Below are 19,856 nucleotides of genomic sequence, written 5' to 3' on the forward strand. Positions count from 1 at the left end.
AGAGAGTAGGCTATCTTTTCATAGCACTTACTTTAATCCGTTTGTTTAGGCCACTGGATTTCCGCCCGTAATTAATTGTGAGTATTTTTTAAACACTGCAGCAATGATATTCTATTTGATTATTTGTCGCGATATGTATTCTTCATGCTATAGTCTAATGTTGAAAGTTAACATCTACTCTGATTATGCTAATCTGGAGTAAAACGCAGTGTTGTTATTTTCAATAATTTCGTACGTTCCCGTACACCCGATTTCGTGTTGTCTAAAACTAGAATTATGATGATGAATATAAAAACAATTAGAATTAGCAAAATAAAGTGGGAATCAATTGAGGGTGTCTTAATTTGTTGCTACAAATGAAGTGAGGAATACTGATGCTTCTATGAGTGCTTGTGAGACTTTTCCTTGTTTTGTCACTGTGACACTGACCATCTACTTTATAAATACACCATCTGACACTTCTGTTTTCAATTTCATATTCATTATGATAATCATAACTATTAATTTCAATTAGTCTAATAACATTTTGATTTTTGTGTCATGATTCTGACTTCATCAGAGAGGCAAAAGTTTGGCTGGGGGAAGACTGCCTTGTTTGTTGGTGTTGTTTCTTTTGTTCCTTTGTAAGCTAAATCGTTATAATAAATCTCCAATAATATGCAATTTCGGGAAACTTAGCCTGGAGATGTCTTTATGATATTGATTCCAGCGAGCCTGAAACGGCTCCCATACCACCGCGCGGAGGACCACGTCAACAAACCCTAAAATGTGTCCGAAATCACACCTTCCCGCACCCGACCAATATTGGACAATGACCTTGATGAATTTTATGCCACTTCTACTCCTACTTACCTCCGGAAATTCAAAATCGGAGGTAAAAATAACGAAATAATAGCAAATATCTTACCAGAGCGATACAACTTAGCATGTGACTTTACGATCTCTACACAATGGTGTTGACCTCTGACTGCCATTTCTATATCAGGTATTGAGTCTGTGCTATTTATGTTTACAGTTCCTGAAGGTTGTTACTTACAGGCCAAGATGACTAGTAGTAGCCATAGCAGTGATTCCCAGCGATCTGGTGTAGCATCCACTCAGGTCAGTTTTGTCTGTCAGAAATGTTGCCAACCTCTTAAGCTTGACCAGTCATTCAGCTCAGTGGATAGCCAAACCCTCACTGATCTTACCGGTAAGCATAACTCCTCCTCCTCCTCCTCCTCCTCCTCCTCCTCCTCCTCCTCCTCCTCCTCCCCCTCCCCCTCCCCCTCCTCCCCCTCCTCCTCCTCCTCCTCCTCCTCCTCCTCCCCCTCCTCCTCCTCCTCCTCCCCCTCCCCCTCCCCCTCCCCCTCCCCCTCCCCCTCCCCCTCCCCCTCCCCCTCCCCCTCCTTTTCTTCATCTGTTTCTTCTTCTTGCATTTCCTTTAACCTTAAAGTAGAACAAGCTCTTGCATTGATATTTTGTCAAAATATAAGAATCAGACCATACTATTCAAGCAAAATCCTATATAGGTATCAGTGGTTTTATGGTGCCTGGTTACCAATGGCAGTGAATGGCTTAATTACACCTGTAATTATCATGATCATTTCACATGACCCATTATTACATTGATGTCTTGTTTGTGTGTATGACTGACAGCTCCTCTCATTGCTGGAGGAGGGAGTTCAGGAAAGGCCACACCCCTTCTCCAGAGCACAGACAGCAGTGAACCGTTTGATGTCAACAGAGATGATGGGGTAGCTCGCAAAGTGGTAGCACCAAGGTAGGTCTATATGTAGCTTGCCTTCCGCATTAGAAACTACATATTAGGCCTAGATGCTGCTTGTAAGTATCGGCTTGCATGGTAATGTAGATATACAGTAGGTTTACTGTTGCACCATGTGAGAGAGAGGAGGGAGGATTGGGGAGTCCTGGAAAGGACTGTCGGTAACCTTTCTTTCTTGAGTGTGTGTGTGTAGTCCTGAAAAGGACTGTTGGTAATCTTGAAAATATTGTATATATGATAGCCACTTCCTGGATCCAGAGAAAAAATTAATATTAATTTTTCGGGGGCTACTTTTCAAGCTTTCCTGCATGAAAATAACATTCTAAAATTTGTTTTGCATTGAACTCTACGCAAATTTGCAGGGGCTCTTTTCTAATTTTCGGGGGCTATTTTGGGCATTTCGGGGGCTAATTCGCCCCGAGCCCCCGTGTATTTTTTTCACTGCCTGGATCAATAATTCACTGACAGCTGGTCACATCAGCAGTCTCTGTGAGGAGAGTCCCTAATAGGCAAATTACACTGGTTCGCTGCTGCTCAGATGTTATTTTTCTCTAATCTATTCAAAAACAAAAGTAACAGAACATTTCTTACACATTTAACATAATGTATGTGTCAATAACTCAACAAACCAATCAACCTCTTTAACATCATCTAATTTTTATATTATTAGGTTGTCATCACATGATAGTGGTCAAGATTTCACTCTCCTTGGGGAAACAGCCAGCAGTAGAATGGAAAGTCTTAGCCATAGAGTCAAGGTATGTCAAAACTAGATTTGATCTATCTCTGTCTCTGTCTGTCTCTCTAACCATCCATCTCTCTCTCTCTCTCTCTCTCTCTCTCCATCTGGCTACTACATATCGTCCTTGTTTTCACGAAGTGACGGTAGTGAGGAAAATCGTAACGCAAAGTGAATGCAATTTTTTTTCACTACCGTCACTTCGTGAAAACAGCGACGATATATACATACAAACATACATATTGATATTTATATAGCGCCTTTACATAACCATGCTCAAAGCGCTTTACATTAGTAAATAGAAACAGAATAATTATATGCTCTTCAAGTGCATTACACTCTAAAAATAGCAATTACAAAGAAAACAAATGAGTTTTTAGATTTCTCTTAAATGTTGCGACTGAGGTGCAGGAACGAATGCTTAACGGGAGACTATTCCAAATAGTGGGACCAGAAAAAATGTATTTCACTTCCTTTCCTTCATCACTATTCTCATTTTACTCTCATCCATTTCACGATGTAGATTAAAGAGTTAGTTGGAAATAGTTCTACTTGTTCAATGATCATATGAGCAATGTAGATATATAAATGTATATTTAACATTGCGCATCTCTTTACTTCCTTGATTTTTATTTTCTTTGTAGTCATGTGAGATAATTATATATTTTCTTTTTTCTTCAGGTTGCCAGCCAATTATTTGATGTCATGTCAGGCCAGTCAGATATTGATCATCCATTGTGTGAGGTATGGTATCTCAAAATCTTTAAACCATATGTCTTGTAGCCTGAAAGCTGAATATGCAAAATTTACATCGAAATATGAGATTAAAATTTAATATATATATTACATGTACAATGACCTTGGAAAAGGTTCACCTACATTGATGCCAATGAGGTGCTGTGTGCCTTTAAACATTTGACTACTGATTAATCAGTATACTATTTATATTGATCCTAATACATTTCTGGTCCATGCAGCTCATATGCACCATGCTCAAGAATGGACAATTACAGTATGCTATTTTTTCTTGAAGTGCAGCTCCTTCACCTTAACTTAGGATTAACCATTAACTTTAAAAGTGACTGGTTACTTATAAGATACTCTACCTGTGCTTTGAATTCAAGGAGTGCACAGATTCGTTGTTAGATCAGCTTGATCAACAGTTGAAGATCACAGAGGATGAATGCAAACACTACAGAGAATCATTAGAGAAACTGACTGAAGCAGAAGGTCGTGGAGAGAGCAATGAAGATCTAGAAAAGGAGCTATGTAAGGTGAGTCAAGCCAGGATTATATCTTGGCCTCTTCATATTCTCAGACTTCTCACAGTCATATCTTCAGTGAACATCAAAAATCAAACATCAAATGTGCTGCATACAATTGTATTTTGTCATAGTTAATGACAGAAGTTTTTGTTGCAGACTTTCAGTAACTGTAATGTAAATTATTCTTTAACATAATAACTGATTAATGGATAAATTATTTATTTTATAGTTGTGACTTTAGTGTGACTTATGTTGAACTGTGTCACAACTACCGGTAATGTGCAATTAGACCATAAATGACCATTTAGTATTGGTTGAAATATAACAATATATGGAGTATGGAGAATCATTAGTTCTTTAACTTTAATAAAATTTAAAAAAATTGAATAGGAATCATGTTGTTGATTGATACCTCATCAGGAAGACAGCAAGTTTAAAAGTTTGGAAGTTCAGAAAAAAATGCTCAAGCCTTGATTTAGCGGCATTTTATAAACCTGTTGTAATCAATAAACCTCCTGTTTTTATCAATCTTTGAATGTTTTCAGCTTGAAGGAGAAGAAGGGGAAATGATCAATGAGCTAGAAGGCATTGAACAAGAGAGAAAAGATATTCAGGAGGAGATGAAAAAACAACACAATGAACTAGAAGAATTGAAATTAGAAGAAGAAAGGTATGTACCTTCAGAAGTTGTATAGGTGTTAAATACACCATAGAGCAGATTTCATTAAACAGGGAATTGCACATGTAAAATTGAAAATGACAAAGGAGGCAAAGAATTCGCAAAGAAATGTTTTAAAATGCACAATTGTCTCTTCTTTTAATTCAAGTATTACATACTTGGATAGCAGTTATTAGATGATGTAATTTGTGTTTCATTTACTTATTGAATTTTCTCCCATTAAGAATTAGTTCTATCTTATAAACTTTTTAAACGTCAATTTACAGAAAGCATTTTTCCGTACAGAGAACATTTTTTTATTATAGATACTGTCCTCTTGTATGATCTGTCTTGTGTGAATTGGTTTTGCTAGGTGACAATAAGTTGTGTTTGAATACCTTGTAGGTACTGGCAGGAGTATAACGAGTACAAGCGTCAACTGCTTGAGTTTCAGGAAGAGCAGAGAAGTGTAGATAATCAGTTGAAATACACACAGACACAACTAGAGAGACTCAACAAGACTAATGTCTTCAACTCAACATTCCATATATGGTAAATATATTGTAACTCTGGAGGGGGATAAGTACCGTAAGGTGTGTTTACCAATATATACCCAGATGTAACGTGTGAAGGTTCCTACATTTTCAGCACTTTTCGCTGAAAAGCAGGAGCCAGCCAGTCGTGTTAATGGAATAAACAATTAATATGTTCAATGATTGTGAATAATAATAATTCCAACAAAAATTCTTTTAGAAAATTTGCTGGTATTACAGTGAATTATAATATACTACAATCTATAATAAAGCCTTATTCAGAAGTACTTAGGTTCTTTTGAAAAGAAATTAATGGAAGATGTCAGGTCTTTGGAATGATTTAGCTAAATCTGTAACCCATTCTGTCTGAATACTTCTCAAACAAAATTGCTGATATTCGCTCTGTGTTTACACTGCATGTTGCTGAATCCAAGATGGAGGATATACAGCTATCCTCAACAGCAGCTACAAAGATTCCGACTTTGGATACATTCTGCCCAGTAACAAAGAAAGAAATTGAAGCGGTCATTATGAAGGCTCCCAGCAAGTCCTGTGAACTAGACCCAGTCCCGATGTCTCTGATCAAACGATGTGTCAATGTGTTTTCTCCTTTTATTACTTCTCTGGTGAACAAATCTTTTGCTGAAGCCATATTTCCAGTTTGCCTCAAAATCGCCTACATTCGACCTCTGCTGAAAAAAGCAGGACTGGATGAGGAAGTTCTCCGAAATTACAGACCAATATCTAATCTGAAATTTCTTGGTAAAACACTTGAACGGGTTGTCTGTGCAAGGATTCATAAACATGCCAGTGAACATGATCTCAGCGATGCATTCCAGTCTGCATACAAGCCAAACCATGGCGTAGAGACAGCACTTTTGCGTGTTCACAACGATATTATGTGTGCATTCGATAATGGTGAAGTATCAGCTCTAGTGCTCCTAGATCTCAGCGCGGCTTTCGACACAGTAGATCATAAACTCCTCCTTTCACGTCTCAAGAGTCATCTGGGAATTGATGGACAAGCTTTGAAATGGTTTAAATCATATTTATTATATCGCCCTCAGTATGTCCGTATTGGTAGCTCAATCTCTAACCCTGTGTACCAAGATTATTCTGTTCCCCAAGGATCTGTTTTGGGGCCAGTCTTATTTACAGTGTATACGAGTCCTCTGCGTAATGTGATAATGGAGCACAATGTACAGTACCATTTTTACGCAGATGACACTCAATTGTACTTACGGTTAAAACCATCCCAATGTAATGTTGATATTGGTATAAAAACTCTTGAGTCATGCCTTAGGTCGGTTAGTCAGTGGATGAATGATAACTTTCTGAGGTTAAATGAAGACAAAACTGAGTACATGTTGATTGGATCTGCCAGGCAGTTGAGTAAATTTTCTGCACAAAAGATCATGATTGGCAACTCAGAAATAAAATGTGTTAATCAGGTTCGTAATCTTGGAGTTTTGTTTGATGCTGGAATGACCATGAAATCTCAGATTTCAAATGTTGTTAGTTCAGCATCATTCCATATTCACAATATTTGGAGGATCAGAAAATATCTGAATCAGAAAGCCACTGAGCAGATTGTTCATTCTTTTATTACATGTCGTTTGGATATGTGTAATTCACTGTATATTGGCCTTCCTCAAAATCAAATAGCCCGTCTGCAACGAGTTCAGAACATGGCAGCTCGGCTCGTCACTCTCCGCAGTAGATCAGACAGTATTTCAGATATATTAAAATCTCTTCATTGGCTATCAGTCTCAAAAAGAATTATGTATAAGCTGTTACTCATTACTTACAAAACACTTCTTCATTCTTCACCCCATTACTTGTATCAGATTTTGAAACCGTACGCCCCACAACGGAATTTACGTTCAGGTTCACAGCTCCAGTTATGTACACCCAAAACCAATAACAAATGGGGGGACAGGGCTTTTGCTAACGTTGCACCCAAACTATGGAACACTTTACCACTAGAAATAAGACAATCATCATCAGTCGAAACATTTAAGAAGAAACTTAAGCACTATTTGTTTATGTCATAGTTTTAATATTGTAAAATTATGTCGTAGTTTGTATAGTGTATAATTATGTCGTAGTTTTAATATTGTATAATTATTTTTGATGTTGTACAAGAGCGCCTTGAGCAGTCTTTTAGAATGGATATGTGCGCTATATAAATTGACATTATTATTATTATTATTATTATGATTTAATTTTAATTTTTAGTCAACTATTCCTTCCATCTTAGAATACTTATCTGTCTTTCCGAGCCTCTTCTATTATCTAGAGTGATATCTCTTTTCACATTATGTCTAAATCTTATTAAAAATATTATACTGGTGATCACATTTCAGGCATAATGGTCACTTTGGAACAATCAATGGATTCCGGTTAGGTCGTCTTCCTAGTGTAGCTGTTGAATGGAGTGAGATCAACGCAGCTTGGGGTCAGACGGTCCTTCTACTTCATTCACTCGCTAGAAAGATGAACTTCACGTTCAAAAGGTAAACATCATTTATCCACAATCAAGTGAATGGAAACAAGTCAGGTGAAGCAAGAACACTTGTGGATCATGAGGGAAATTGAAGAACAATAATTGTGTACGCCTGTTAATCGAACCAAAGATATATTTTATTTCATGACCTTCGCTCATTTGTCCATTGTATTGTATTTATTAAACACTATTGATGTAATGATACATCAATATTCCATTCATATACACGTACATATGAATAGTATTGTCTTGTATCGACAAACTACTAGCTTTGAAGGAATCAAAAACTCTGTTGTATTTTCAATGAGCATTTTTGTATCAGTGCAAAGGTGAAGCACATGAATAGACTAATGCTTTCTCTCTTGATATCTTTGAGCTTCTAAAGAAAAAAAAAACTCTCTTATTACCCTGATGAATAATTGCTTCTACTCCCTATCTGTTTCATTATTTCAGATATCGTCTGGTTCCATATGGCAACCATTCACACCTGGAATCTCTTACAGATAAATCCAAACAGCTCCCTCTACATGGTTCAGGAGGATTCAGATTCTTCTGGGATACAAAGTAAGTTACCCCCTTCCCCCCCCCCCCCCCCCCTCCCTCTCTCTCTCTTTCTCTCTCTCTCTTTCTCTCCCTCTCTCTCTCACTCTTTCTCTCACTCTTGCTCTCTGTCTCGCTCACCCTCTCACTCTACAATGTATCTCTCTCTCTCCCCCTCTCTCTCTTTCTCTCTTTCTCTTTCTCTCCCTCTCTCTCTCTCACACACTCTCTTTCCCTCGTTTTCTCTCTGTTTTGTATGATTTTTTCTTTATAGCATGGTAACTTTGTTTCTCCTTTTTCTATCTCGTTATCCATACTTGAATAATTATGTGTAATTGATTGTTTCTTTCGATCCCACCCTCTAGCTGTCTTATCTCTTTGATACCGTCATTCACTTAAGTATTGTAGTTTGCAGGACATAGAATAGCGTTGCCACCCTCATAAATAAACAAAGAAGAGTCCATTACATTTTCAACTTACAAGAGAAATGTTATCTTGTGCCCAGTCTAGAATACCAAGTTCCTTTGATTATAAATGTGCAATATCCATGATTGAGTGTATTACTGTAAACCCTTTGTCCTTAAATATTGAAGTTTGAAAATCAAAAGATTGCAATTCTTGAAGTCTATTATTTTATTGATCTTTGTAATGTGTAATATTCAGATTTTCCCTGTTGACGATCGGATCTGTGGATGTTTATAGTAGTGTTTATGTTTATCTTGTGTTATGCAGGTTTGACCAATCCATGGTGGCATTCTTGGATTGTTTACAGCAGCTTGAAGAGGAAGTAGAGAGAGGAGATTCTAGCTTCTGTCTCCCATACAAAATGACCAATGGTAAACTAGAGGATACAGCCGCCGGTCAGACGTACTCTATAAAGTAAGAAACATTCTTATCTAGTATTATACATCGTTTCTCTAAAAGAGTACTTTATTATCAAAAATCAAAATGCAATCAACTGCTATCCACTCAAGCATTCATGCTTATAATAGTTGGCCTCTGCATTTATCTTGATTATTTTACTTACCTCTATACTCTCAAGCTTTCAATTATATATATATATATATATATATATATATATATATATATATATATATATATATATATATGCATTATTATGTGTGTGTATTTAAGTTTGCACTCTTTATGTAAATCAATTATATTATATACTATTATTATTATTTGAATGTTTTATTTTTGATTTATCAATAAGTGCAGAAACATCTGCTAAAAAAAAATTAGCCATGTACCCGAATTATGTGAAATTTATCTAATAGGAATACAATATTACATTTTAATTTAGAAATCATTTTCTCACTAGGATATATGTAACATTTAATAAAAACCTGAAGATTCTTCTTTGATCAGATTTTCTGCTGATTACACAATTTTTATTTTAGACAGAGAGTAATTCAATCAAGTCCAATCCAGGAATTTATATAGCACCAATATCTAGTAATTGTAATTTCAGAATTGACAGAAAATAATGGATGTGTTTTTGAAGTAATGCATTGCAGGCTCATAAATGAGTCGTTGGCATGCAAAGTGAATGGAAGCATATGTAAATGAAAGGCATAAGAAGTACCGTATTCACAAATGCATGTTACATGTAGCACACAATTCCAACATTCCTCTCATTTTTGTTTTCATTTATATTACGGTACCCAGGATCCAATTCAACTCAGAAGAGCAGTGGACCAAAGCTTTGAAGTTCATGCTGACAAACCTGAAGTGGGCCCTCGCTTGGGTGTCGTCACAATTTACCAAATGATGGACATATATTTTGCACCCCAAGGTTTAGTCCTTGGTCTCTTTGTTACATTTGTTAGTCTTTATACCATATTACACTGGTATTGTTCATTCTTCATATCTCTCTCTCTCTCTCCCTCTCTCTCTCTCTCTCCTCTTCTCTCTTTCTCTCTCTCTCTTTCTCTCTACCCCCCCCCCCCCTTTATGTAAAACCTTGCCATTCATGTTCAATGTATGTAAAGCTATATATCTATGTATCTTCTCAATAAATTCCAGTACGCAATTTATGATTTCAAAGCTTCATAGTAGTATTGCACACGTTTTGTATAATGAAATGTTGGAAATTTCACTTTTGCGTCTCAATTCTTCCATTATAACACAGTAAACTATTCATTTCAAATTGAAGAAAACTAGAGAATACAAAGAAATTGTTATCTTTGTTTTCAAATATTGTCTTAGGATGTGCAATGGTGTGCGATCTCCATGTTCATATTACAGAGGCAGAAATATTAATACTCGATTGAATGTTGTAATGAAGGTGTCACCGCTGTGTGCCAGCCTCCAGCCATCGCATCACACATTATAAATCTAATGTTTGTTTCAAGTTGTGAGCTTCATATTATAACATAGCAAAATGCAAGATATATATGCACGAGTAACAAGATTGCCTTGCCAAAAGGATAAGCACTTAATTATTTACATATATGCGAAGTTTTATTGCTCACAAAACTGAAGGTCATACAGTATGTTGGTGTTCATTAGTTTCTTTTCCTAATTGAATCTAAAATCAGGGCCTGTCTTACAAAGAGTTGATATTAATCGCAACATAACTATGTACATAAGAGATAAGAGATTGCAAACTTGCGATTGATTTGGATCAATCGCATCTCTTTGTAAGACGGGGCCCAGTGTCAGTGATACTACTGCTTGAATGTGAAAAGGACATATGAATTTATTTTGGGATGTGCCTGCACATGAAATTAATTTGACCGCAATTAAAGCCCCACTGTACTACTTATAGCTACTTGCGCCCTCTATATAGCAAACAATGCCTAATCAGTGCCTGTTGGTCCCCCATGATCCCACAATTTGATGAGATAACCACCTGTCAGTGACCTTGCAGGGTGGTCTAATCCCCCCAGCCAAACTAGTCCAGACAGGCTTTAAGATCTCCTCAAACTCTCCTTAAACTCTCCTTATCTGTAAATGATATAAACTCTCAAATTGTATTTGTTCATTCCGTCTGGTGTCAGTTTCCTTGGTGTGACAGAGGTATAACATTGAGCTATGCTCCAGGATTGCCTAGCCAACAACAGAGTGCATGTACAGTATATACATGCATTGTGGCTTGGATTGTGTGCAAGTGTGACTTCATTAAAGTTAATTTGTGTATAGACTTGTTCGGATATGACACAAACAAAACCATAGCAGTTTCTACAATGTCAAGTGTAATGAGCTTCAAATTTCTGAAATTCAATGAATATGTGCATGTTTTTAAAAGAAGTAGCTGCTTTTTTGCGGCAGTTTACCATGCCATATCTGAACAAGCCTAAATCCACCAATAATAAAGACAAGACTTAGGTTTATCTCTATACATTCTATGTAAATTTATGAAATGTAAATAGAATAAAAGATGCAATACGATTATCAAATCTCTCTTTTGTCCACACTTTATTCTTGCTGTATATTCGTATAATATTAGCATGCAAATCATGATAATTTGTACATTGACAACAACACAATAATTAACGGTATGTGTTACAATGTTGCTTATATCTCATGATTAATGACTCCTTGCTAAATGTATAACCTATACTCCTATAAATGTACATGTATCTTATACCATTCTTCAGTTCTTTTTCTATTGCCTTTCTCCATAAGCTGGTTCCCTAAACCAAAGAATAAATTCTTTGCTCCAAGGCTCACTACTGAGACCTAGAGAGAACAACAACTATTGTTTTCAATGTGATGTTAACAAAAGATTTAACTAGATCATTATTAATAATATTACGCATGTCAACCTTTCATTTATCCAATTAAAGTTTGACCTCTTCGTCTCGTGACATGCATGCACACTTTACAGATATACAAAATGTTGAAGCTATCTATCATATTAACACATCTATATAAATACATGTACTCATTAACATTGAAACAAAGAAGTATGGTTCATTTGATTACAATTGTCAAAAAGATGTATCATATGTTAACAACCCAATCTTACGCCAGGTGATATGAATATTATTTTCAAACATATACAAGGAACTCAAAATTCTCCTAAAAGTACAGTGTTTTTATTTTAGCATCTACAGTACACACAAGCTGCAGGCTAGAGTAATGCTGGGTCCACGTTTATACAGTGTACCATTAATTGGAAAAAAAGCTTGTCGAATAGCAGCACATATGCTAAGTCCTGATGATTTGCATATACCGCAAAGAAAGAGTTGATTTTTAGATTCTGTTATCTTCCAATGAACAATAAGGGCTGTATTATCTTTGTCTATCAAAAAGATAAGACCTAGAAATAGTAAGCTGCTATAATCATCTACTCTGCTTCTAACAGCTATTTTAATACATGGCTGTCCTTAGCCAGTCAGTTGAACTTGCACCATAAAATAAAATTTATATAAAAAGTGACAAAAAATGTCCCATACCCAAGACAAGATCATACAAGAGGTGTGAAGAACAACTCAAGTCTAATTATCAATCCTAAAAACTACCAGCCTTACAAATAAAACAAAAACTTGTATAGAAAAAAAATGTACCAGTCTCAATCTCAACGTACATGTACTTTGAAATGTCTACTAAAACAAGGCTGTCTGTAAACCCCAGAAAAGAACTGCTTGGGCACAGTCAAATGTGGCACACATACACCGCTCATACTACTGTATCTAAAAACACATACATGTTGATCGGGAGTATGTACTGGAGCCATTTTCACTCTGGCCATTACATGTAAATTTCAGCTGCTGCTGTATTTGTTTAGGTGGTTAATCATGTCATGACTGAATGCGACTTTTAATGAGGACGAGCACCTGCGTCTGTAGTATAATGTGCATTATTGTAACTGCTTGAAATAAGACTACACTTCACCAGATACGAGACTGGGCTGTGTGGTATTAAATGGTTGAATCTAGATCACGTCTCACCGCCTCGTCTGTTGACTTGCAGTAATTGTAAGATAGTCTAACAATCACAATAGTGTCCACTGAATGCATTTCACAACATAAATCCTGAGTTTTATATATGACTTACAATATACATGTACAGGTGTATGAACATTTATCAATAGCCACTGCTGCTTGTCAAGCAAAACAAAGTCAAAAGCCTTGAATTTGGTGCATACCTGTGCTTATCGAGCCCAACTGTTGAGAGATCTATTTTTCAATTTTCAAGAACATCAAAATGCTTACCAGTGGAGCAAAATGTTTCAAAAGACTAGTCATAAAGATTAATGCAGACTGCAGAGTAAATAAGATGTGCAATAACCTTTACATGAATATAGTTTAGATCACATGATGAGGCAGAATGTTTTAAAAAAGACACTGTTAAAAGGGGTGCTAGAAAAAATACCCTATATCTGCACTATGGTACTGATGCAAAATCAAAATTTGAATTGATGAATAATTACAAAATAATACAAATAAACCATTAAGGAAATAATTTTTCTCCTAATAAAAATCAAAGAGTTGCTCAAAGTTACCTTGATAGATTTGTCAAAATCTGACATATTTCAAATTTCTTATTGACATTGAAACTATGGGTAATGTCAATCAGAAATTAAAAAACTGTACAACATCAGAAAAAGAAAAATCTCTCTGTAACCCCCTGTACAGTGCTCATTATTTCAGTTTACCGGTAAATCATAAATTCCATCAATTGTTGTTTTTCCAGTATTTCAAATTACTTTATCTTTCTCCAATATCTAAGACAGGTTTTCAAAAGGATATTTTTTATTAAGCACTTTTGAATTGAAATTTCAAATCATTTTACTCTTAATAATTCTGGTTTTAATCTTACTTCTTCCAAAATAAAAATGGGCAATGATTACAAAAGCAACTATCAAAATATTGATAGAGCATGATCTCCTCAAACTTGTGGTAAAGCTGGACATGTTTGTTAGAGTGATAGGATTCTAAACATCTTCTGTCTGGATGCAACTGGTAAGAGCTTCATCCATCAGATCATCATCTATCTTACAAGGACTCCTGCTGATACTATCTGAGCTAGCAATACTCTTGACTGAAGCAGGAGACTTGCCTATTCCCAGAGGTGACTGTGCAAGCTGTCCTAGAGGGGAGTGGGCCACAGCACTCCTTGGTGATGTGGATCCACCCTCGGTCTGGGTATTACTGTTCCTGCTATCTGGCCGAGGTGACCTCTGAGACTTCTGCTGCGAAATGCTTCTGGGAGACTGAGGCATGTCGATGATCATGCCAAAATCATCATCACTTTCCACTGGGCTGTAGGGGGTTGAAATGGTACACTGTTTCTTTGGCGGTGGGGGCTGGTTACCTACTGGTGTTGCTGATCTCTTGGTTGGGGCCTTAGGACTTAAAGCACTTCCTGGGCTAGGAACACCACTGGCAGATGAATGTGGACTTGGTGCTTTTGGTGAGTAAGCAACAACTGGTTTGGGAGAGCCGACTGGTTTTATCAAAGGCCTGGGGCTCACTGCCGAGGTCTTAGGACTTGGTACCATGGCTGGGCTTGGCACCTTGAAGTCAATTCCTTGAGGTTTTGCAGATGTAGATATCTTATTGATTTCTTCAGAAACTTCTTGTTTGTCTATTCCCTTTATCTCTGGTACAATGTTCTTAGATTCAGACTTTCTGAATTCATCACCCTTCAATTTCTCTTTATCACCCTGGGAAACAGATTTAACTAGTGGAGGAATCACCTTCACCTTTTGAGCTGACTCGGTAGTCTGCTTCAGTTCAGGTTTCGTTGATGTCTTCCCATCTTGGCTTCCACTACCGAATGAAATTTTTGATTCTTTGGATACTGATCTCACAACAGCAGGTTTGGGTGACTTTGAAGTTTCACCATCTTTGTCTTTACTTGACCCCAGGGAGTCCTTTCTTGCCCTTGGATCTGTTGGTTTGGAGTCAGGTTTCTTTGAACTCATGGATGGCATCTTAGAACTTCCATTGTCAGAAGATCCTTTGGCATCAGATCGTTGACTGTTCTGTTGTGATTGTGAGCTAGGTTCTTTCCCATTGTTTGGTTTAGGCTTCATGATTGCACTTTGATCTACTTTAACTGGCTTAGGAGTAGTAGTGACCAGTTTGATATCAGACTTTGTTGTATCTGTTGGTTTTGGTGTTACAGTTGTTGATTTCTTGGTAGGGTCTTGTGTTGGTTTGTTAATCGATACCGCCTGAGGTTTGATAGATGGAGAAGGCACACATACTTGAGATGAACCAGTCTGCCCTTTACTAACATTTGATGCAGAGGTTCCTTGCCCAGGAAGAGTAGAATGTGGCATGAGGTCTGGCTGCATGGCAAGTTGTACTTTGGTAACTTTTTGCTGACCCTTCTCTGGGGATTGATAAGTTGACAAGGAGTGGCTGAGAATGATTGGTCTTGTCCGTTGCATTGGGGATGACCCAGGCCTTGCCTTCACAGGGCTACTCATGGATGTTGGAGTTGATGAGCTACTGCTGGTTAATGGTGAAGGCTTGCTTTGTTTGATGGATATACTCTTTCCTGTTGGACTGCTTGATCTCTTTTGAGAGCCTGTCAAGGGTGGGGTGCTGACTTTAGGGGGACGAGACTGAGAAGGATGCTTAGGAGATGATTTGCCCTTGACTGAACTGGGTCCTTGGCTAGATGGAGAGGAGGTCAATCCACTTGGTTTAGTGCTTAGTGATGGTGATGGTTGGCGAGCAGGTAATTGACTGCTAGCAGAAGATACCTTAGGGACTGGTGTCTTGGTAGTGTCCGATTTTGTAGGAGGCATTGTCATGGACTTGCTCTCCTTGGTTGGGTAATCATCTGCCTTAGAACTGGCAACAGGTTTATTTTCTTTAGACATTTGAGGTTTCTCTGCTCCACTCTCGTCTGTGGGAACAGTCTCTTTAGCCTCCTTCTCTGTGGCATCTATCGCCTTCTCATCATCATTTCCTGATTCTGTTACTCCTGGCGTTCCGGATCCAAGTGCACTAAAGAGGCCTTTTCTTTCAGTCTTTTCACTCTTTTCAACCTTCTCGACTTTATCAGTCTTATCAACCTTTTCGTTTTTCTCCTTTATCTTATCGATGATGCCCATGAGGGAGCATTTCCGGTTAGCACGCATACCAGGCTTAGGTGTTGTCAGCTTTGCTGAGTTTGGTCCAGCACTGGTGGGTGTGCCAACAGATGATGGTGTTGGTGGCGATGTTACAGATGGAGCCGGCACCTTGATATTTGTAGGAATCACAAGAGGTGGTGGTCTATTAGAAACTGTCTTAATCCCTGTTATAGCAGGGTATGACTTTGATGAAGGAACCAGGTTCACTGGTGGGGGTGTCACTGACTTGGAAACAGGTAAAGCACTTCCAGTAGCACATGATGTAATTGAGGTGGTTGTGGTAATGGAGGGTGTAGTTGGAACTGAAGTAGTAGCTGTAGTTGAGCTTGAGGATGATGTTGAACTTGCGTTAGCTACAGATACTGATCGAACTGAGCTTGAGGATGATGTTGAACTTGTGCTAGCTACAGGTACTAATCGAGCCATAGAGACAGGAGAACTTGAAATGGCTTTTGTACTTGAACCTGAGCTTGTGCCACTTGAAGAAGTTGTAGTACTCGGTACAACTGAGGAAGTCTTTATAGAGGAGCTGACAGGGACAGCTTGACTGCTTGCTAATTTGCTTGGTGCTGATAATGATATTGGAGTTGTCTGAGCTTTTGATGTAATCCCAGCTAGAGTTTTGGGTACAGGACTCACTGTACCAGATGGCCTTACTTGTGAGCTTATTGCCTTTGAAACTCCAGTCGTTGGACTTGATACATTCTTATTGGGAGCATGAATGAGTCCTGCACTTGCCTTGGAAGAATTGGGGCTTTGTGTTGGAGTGGACAATGACTTTGATATAATATTCAATCCCGGTTTTCGGTTGCCCTGGCCTACTGTCAATGGAGATTTGTTACCACTGGAAAATGGTTTCCCTGGTCTCATACCATCTGGCTTTCTTCCTGTTGGACTAACTGAGCTGAAACGCTGTGCAGTTACCAACTTCTTGGTAGATCCCACTTTTGAGGGGTCTCCTTTACCCCAGCTGGATTTCTTTGGAGAAGAACCCATTAAACTTTTAGTTGATGGTGAAGGACTGCCAGCAGGCTTCGAAATAGTGGGAGTCTTGGGGGTTAGCAACTGCTTACCCTCTGATGTTTGCTTACTGATCTTTGGAATGCGAGGCAAGTTTGCCAAGCTCTTCTTTGGAAAGAAATCAGCTATGGGTGACTTTGAAACAGGGCTTGGTCTCTGACTACTTTCAATCGGTCTACTTTTCTTCATCTGCTCATTCTTTACCTTTGGCATATGTGTTATAGCAGTTATTTTAGTGATTCCAGTAGATTTGACACCCAAGTGTTCTGATTTGAAACCAGTAATGTCATGGCTTCCTTTAGGTAGCTCTTGAGATGTTCCTCTGTTAGTCTGCTCTTCAGATCTGTGGCCCGTTGAAAGTTCTTTCTGAAGTTTTGGCAAACTCTCGTTTCTCATAACCTTGGTTTCCTTGGGGTTATCAAATTTCATAACAGGTGATTCTGTCTTAACAGATTTCATAACGGGTGATTCTGTCCTGACAGACTGAACAGTGGTCTCGACTTTCTCAGGTTGTTCAACCTTATGTTCTGGCTTCATATGAGGTTTCTCTTCTTTGATTTCCCTCACAACAGGATTGGGAGATGGGGTAGCAGAATCTCCACTGGTCATAGATCTGATCTTAATCTTGGGAGCAGGACCTGGATCTTTTCCCTTCAATTTTTGGTCTCTGTCTGGCTTGTGGCGAATGGTTTTAAATGTCATTTTCAGTGGTTCCTCTTCGTTGACAGCCATTGTTATGCTGGAATACCGTGCAACATCCTGGCATGGTTCTGGAGATGACTCGCTGCTGTACTCTGGCAGCCTTCTTTCTTTCTTGAGTCTACCTGGTTTCCTCAGCTTTTTGGTCTTGGGAGCCTCCGAATCAGAGAATCCTCCAGAGTCCTTCACTGGTTTGCGTCCACGTTTCTTGGATGGTTTTGGTTTTTCAGTTTGAAAGGCAAGACTAGACTCAATGAAATTCTTAGGTTTGCCTTTAGAGACTGGGATTCTAGGGCGAGCTGCTGGCAATGACTGGGATAGGTTGGTAACACCTTGCATATTAGGCCCAGGTCGCCCTCTTTGTGTTGTAGGGATAGCCGGGATACTCATGCTCTTTGCAAGGTTAGCAACAGTAAGATCTAGAGCTCCTACACCCATTTTCATGTCTGTCCTAGTTTCAAGCCCAGCTTGCATGGCTGTAGAAAGTGGTCCTGACATCAAAGTTGAAAGAGAAACTGGATGAGGCAAGTCTGTAGTGGTTCGATGCTGGACATCAAACTCAGAGCCTGTTGGAATGCCCATACGAGCTATAGCTGAACTAACGCTTGGTAATCCTCCAAAGTCATCGTCATTGTCAAAGCCTGCTGCATCGTCATTGATGTCAAGAGAACCATACTGAGATCTGAAGCTGGCTTGTCTGTGCATCTCTGGGGAAATATTTGATCTTGGAGGGTCTGGCAACAAATCTTCAGAAAATATGTTCTTCGAATTTTGTGAAAATATGTCAGAGTCCATGCTTGTTCTAGAGTGCAATGGATCAACCTTCATCCCAACAGGTACATCATCCATAGATGGGTGCTCTGGTGTACTCAAAGTACTGTGAGACATTGTCTTGGGAGGGGCAAAAGTAGGTGTTGTTGGAACTGTAGGAGTGTTTGGAGTCTTGGGGCTCTGACGAGGACCGACACTCGATTGAGAGCTGGTACTGTCTAATCGACATGGTCGGCCTCTCTTGGGTTTAGCAACTGGTATGATTGGGGCCTCAATCTCTGATAGGAGAGCTGAGAGCTCCCCTGTGTGCATTGCCTTTGGTGGGTCCATGGCATGGCTTGCCATCTTGCCATGAGTATCTGAGAGTCTATGATGAAGCCCAGGAGGGCGATGGCCATGTATGTCATCAAAATCATGTTCCTCTTCACTCTGCTGTCGCTTCGGTGACTTGTCCACACTGACTGACCTCCCACGCTTCCCCCTGCGAATCATCCTTCCCATCGAGCCAACAGGTTGAGCAATGGCTGCTACAGGAGTCAGAGTATTGTGTTCCTGCAGGAGATTCATCAGCATTGGGTTCTTGTGAGGCTTTGGTCCAGATGCTAGCGGTGGTGACGACATAGGTGACGAGGATGGAGGTGGAATGGATAGAGATGATGTGCTCACTGCAAGAGCAGCATGCTGCAGGAGACTTGCCAACATAGGATTCTGTGCCACTTTGGTTGGTCTATCACTGTGCATATCAAAGCCCTCTCCATGAGGCAAGATGGCTGACATGGTGGTAGTAAGATCACTCAGGATACTATGAGACTGGAGTTGGTGGGAGTAGGAGGATTGGTGCGGGCGATGACTGGGAAAGAAAGTACCTCCATGGCCACCACCACCTAGACCAGTATGACGATGTAAACCACTCATAGGATCAAAGACGGAACCTCCTGATGGACCAGAGGACGGGGCTGGTGGCAGGCTCACCTGTACACAATAGCAAAGGGGAAATATTGTTAATAGCATATAACCATTCAAGGTTGAACAGATGATAGTGCATGTGCAAATAAAGTGTTGAGTGGGTACACCACATTATTGATGTACAGGCAGGCATGCAGGACTATTCAAATGTGTGACCACAATCTTTTGGTCTGAGAAATATTTAAAAGAGGAGGAATATTCCAGAGCAATCCTTCTCATCTAAGATTCCTATTATCTCAAATTACATGAGAAAGAAAATGGATGACATAAACCCTAATTAGTCTTATATTAAAACTGTAATCACCATTTTATAAGGTGACAGACAAGGGTGTTGACTAGACCCAGTCTAGTTA

General features: G+C 38.8%; 2 protein-coding genes across 2 annotated transcripts in view; one reads left to right on the plus strand and one right to left on the minus strand.

Moving 5' to 3' along the window:
- Positions 1-11,481, plus strand: LOC581264 (beclin-1). Its single transcript, XM_030974193.1, has 12 exons — positions 1-77; positions 1,016-1,192; positions 1,639-1,762; positions 2,436-2,523; positions 3,186-3,248; positions 3,629-3,778; positions 4,315-4,439; positions 4,833-4,979; positions 7,327-7,476; positions 7,920-8,030; positions 8,739-8,885; positions 9,675-11,481. Exons 2-12 carry the CDS (start codon positions 1,045-1,047, stop codon positions 9,775-9,777), a joined length of 1,356 nt encoding a protein of 451 aa, XP_030830053.1. The 5' UTR covers positions 1-77; positions 1,016-1,044; the 3' UTR covers positions 9,778-11,481.
- LOC581328 (mediator of RNA polymerase II transcription subunit 1) overlaps positions 11,414-19,856 on the minus strand; it is a 22,668-nt gene continuing 14,225 nt past the window's right edge. Inside the window, exon 16 of the mRNA XM_781334.5 lies at positions 11,414-19,509. Coding sequence (XP_786427.2) covers positions 13,891-19,509 — 5,619 coding nt within the window. The 3' untranslated portion in view covers positions 11,414-13,890. The remainder of the gene's footprint in view (positions 19,510-19,856) is intronic.

Source organism: Strongylocentrotus purpuratus, unplaced genomic scaffold (assembly GCF_000002235.5).
Source record: "Strongylocentrotus purpuratus isolate Spur 01 unplaced genomic scaffold, Spur_5.0 spur5_scaffold_7, whole genome shotgun sequence".
Lineage (NCBI taxonomy): Eukaryota > Metazoa > Echinodermata > Echinoidea > Camarodonta > Strongylocentrotidae > Strongylocentrotus > Strongylocentrotus purpuratus.

Coding starts and splice junctions, on each gene's coding strand:
- LOC581264 (XM_030974193.1), top strand. CDS start 1,045: ATGACTAGTAGTAGCCATAGCAGTGATTCCCAGCGATCTGGTGTAGCA. Junction 2,524..3,185: donor GTCTTAGCCATAGAGTCAAG/GTATGTCAAAAC, acceptor TTTTTTCTTCAG/GTTGCCAGCCAATTATTTGA. Junction 3,249..3,628: donor TTGATCATCCATTGTGTGAG/GTATGGTATCTC, acceptor TTTGAATTCAAG/GAGTGCACAGATTCGTTGTT.